This window comes from Acanthamoeba castellanii, assembly GCF_000313135.1.
Source record: "Acanthamoeba castellanii str. Neff unplaced genomic scaffold scf7180000084566, whole genome shotgun sequence".
Taxonomy (NCBI): domain Eukaryota; phylum Discosea; order Longamoebia; family Acanthamoebidae; genus Acanthamoeba; species Acanthamoeba castellanii.
Window position 1 is genome coordinate 17,287 of NW_004457302.1, and position 3,087 is coordinate 20,373.

The 3,087-nt window shown below is 61.6% G+C and overlaps 1 protein-coding gene across 1 annotated transcript in view; it reads left to right on the forward strand.

Moving 5' to 3' along the window:
- The window catches only part of ACA1_329960 (MBOAT family protein), a gene marked incomplete at both ends in the record, with an annotated part of 4,742 nt that extends 1,680 nt beyond the window's left edge, over window positions 1-3,062 (forward strand). The window contains 9 exons of the mRNA XM_004334428.1: window positions 166-277; window positions 391-1,251; window positions 1,361-1,566; window positions 1,759-1,919; window positions 1,992-2,010; window positions 2,047-2,172; window positions 2,289-2,403; window positions 2,530-2,727; window positions 2,770-3,062. Of these exons, the coding sequence (XP_004334476.1) occupies window positions 166-277; window positions 391-1,251; window positions 1,361-1,566; window positions 1,759-1,919; window positions 1,992-2,010; window positions 2,047-2,172; window positions 2,289-2,403; window positions 2,530-2,727; window positions 2,770-3,062 (2,091 nt within the window). The remainder of the gene's footprint in view (window positions 1-165; window positions 278-390; window positions 1,252-1,360; window positions 1,567-1,758; window positions 1,920-1,991; window positions 2,011-2,046; window positions 2,173-2,288; window positions 2,404-2,529; window positions 2,728-2,769) is intronic.
- Window positions 3,063-3,087: the final 25 nt, after the last annotated feature.

Consider the following 3,087-nt stretch of genomic DNA (forward strand, 5'->3'; position numbering starts at 1 on the left):
TCACCACCGACTACAACCCCTATAACACCTACCAGAAGGTACTCTCCTTGTGTGTGTGTGTGTGTGTGTGTGTCTCGTGTGCGGAAAGCGCACGTGATGGGAGTGTGTGTGTTGTGTGTGTGAGTATGTGTGAGTGAAATTTTGACGCCGTTGTATCGTGACCAGGCAATCAGCAACACGACACAGGTCTTGACCCGTCTGGTGGACCTCCTCGACAACGAGACCACGCTCGTCATCACCTCCGATCACGGCCATATCGACCGCGGCGGTCACGGAGGTGCGCCATTCGTTGTGTCATGTGCAGTGCGTGCGTGCGTGCGTGCGTGCGTGCGTATTTATTTCAAGCTTTTCCTGATCCGCGGTTGGTAATATGTCGTCGGCGCGGTGTAGGCACTCACCCGCAGTTGAAGGCGATTCCGCTGATCGTGTACCAGCGCGGGAGCGGCCTGGGCAAGGGCGTCAAGGTGGACTACCCGCCGGCCGAGTCGGACAAGAGCGACCTGCCCGAGCCCAAGCTGCCCATCGGCGGGTCCGACGGCGGCGGCGACGATTCGGCCAATTACGAAGGCGCCAAGCGATCGGCCGGTGACGTCGACACTGACGATGACATCGTCGCAAACCAGGCCGCGACGTCGACACTGACCTACGGCCTGAGCGCCGAGCGGGCGCAGAGCAACCTGGCCGTGGTCGGCACCGTGTGCGGCCTGCTTGGCATTCCGCTGCCGCGCCAGAGCCTGGGCCTCGTGGTCGAGGAGGTCATCGACCACCTCCTGGTCGCCGACCCGCACCACCGCGAGGCCGTCTACCGCGACCTCTTCCTACAGAAGAAGGCCCTCGTCTACGAGCTCCTCCAGGTGCTCGACGTCGACATGGGGCCGCTCACCGCCACCTTAAACTACTCTGTCTCTGACACGACGACGGACGACTGCATGACGTCAGCAACGACCGCGACGCCCGAGGCACGCGTGGAATGCTACAAGGCCAAGGCCAACCACCTGCTGCGCGCCTGGTATGCCAACCGCGACGACGAGCTCGAGGCGCGCGTGACCCGCAACGTGCTGATCAACCTGGGCGTCACCCTGGTCGCGCTGGGTCTGGTGCTGGGCCTCGTCCAGCGTTACTCGCTGGCCAACCCGCGCGCCATCCCTGCGTACGTGTGGCGCGCCGGCGCGGTGCCGCTGGCCAGGCGCCTCATCCGCGCGGGCCGCGCACTCGCTCGCCGAGGCCTCCGCCGGCCGCTGACCATCAACGGTACAAGCCTGACGATAGATATGATGATGATGATGATGATGATGATGATGATGATGATGATGATGATGATGATGATGATGGGGTAATGGTGACGATGACAATGATGCAGGGATGGGCGATGGGCTATCGGCGCTGGAGGAGGTGGACGACGACGGCTCGGTGGTGGTGGTGGCGGAGCTGAACGACGCAGCGGAACGCGACACCGCGGGCTCGGAGGCGGCGCAGGACATGCAGGCCCTGCTCGGCAGCTTCGTCGTCGTGGGCACCTACTACCTGATCAACATTGTGGCCGTCGTCCTCTATTGCAAGCAACAGGTATAGTTCGCACCACACAACACACAACACACACACACACACAACACACACACACACACACACACACACACACACACACACAACACACACACACACACACACACACAACACACACACACACACACACAACCGCACATGACACATGGATGACACATATCACACACACACACACACACACACACACACACACAGGGCAACGATTGGGACTTTACGCTGTGGAACTTTGACGTGGACGCCTACCTCTATCTGGCCCTCATTCCGGTGATGAGCGTGTTCGTGTTCCTCATCCTCGCCCACCTCCACTCCTTCGTCGTCGTCTACCGCACCATCCGCCGACTCCGCGCCGCCGATTGGTACCCGCACACAACGACACACGCCGCACACACGCATAGGAAGCAACTCATCGCGCGTGCGATGTACGCCAGCGTGCACGAGACGGCGCTGGTGGCGGGGGCGGGCCTGTTGTCGATGGCGCCGCAGGTGCTGGTCTATCAGCTGTACCCCTCGTCCTCACTCACTCCGGGCGGAGATCACCACCAGTGGCCGGGCGGCTGGAAGACCTCCTTCCGCAGCACTCTCCGCTGCAGCTGCTCCGCCGCCTACCAGGTACACCAACTCGCATCGTGTGTGTCGTATGTCGTGTGTCGTGTGCGTCGGTGTGCGTCGGTGTGCGTATTGTGTCGTTTTGGCGTCGTGTCTGATGGTGGTGAATGCGATTGCAGGCGGCCATGGTGGTCGAGCGCTATCTGTTTGCACACTACACGCTGCTCGTCGCCGTGATGGGCATGGTCGTCATCAAGGCCCTCGAGGGCTGCTACGGCGTCTTCCTCCTCCCTGGTCCGCACTCTCTTATCCTGTGTGTGCGTGTGCGTGCGTGCATGTGTGCGTGCGGTGTGTCGTTGTCGTGTTGTGCGGTGTGTGTAGTGCGCTGACACAAACAACACGCGTGATGTGGAATGGCAGGAATGTGGCGCGTGGTGCTGCTGAACGACCAGACGTGGGACCTGCGCTTCCGGCTGATCGGGGTCGAGCTCATGCAGGCGCCCCTCTTCGGTTTGGCCCTGCTGCAGCTGGGCCTCCTGCTCTACCTGCCCCGCTTCTCGGCCTCGTCGGCCCTCTTCGACCTCCTCTTCACCCGACGACGCCGCACTTGTGGCGCCGGTGCTCCGTCGTCGTCGTCGTCGTTGTCATCATCATCATCAGCGCGCCACGCCCATCGCTCGCTGCCCACGCAGGAGGAATTCGCCGAAGACAACAACGGAAGCGAACTGGTCGTCGATCGGTTCGTCGCCGACCAGGCGGCCGACGATGATGACGACAATGACAATGAGAATGAGAACGGAACCCGTGGCGAGGAGGATGACGAAGAAGACGAGATCGAGTCCGTGCCCGTCGATGACCTGCCTGCGCTTCTGGCCCGCGCTGCGAGCCAGGTGGGTCGTGTGGCCTCGCCCATCGTGTTTTTCGAAGCGCAGGCCTTGCAAGAAATGGTGTGAGTTGAGTACCCAAAAAAATAAAAAT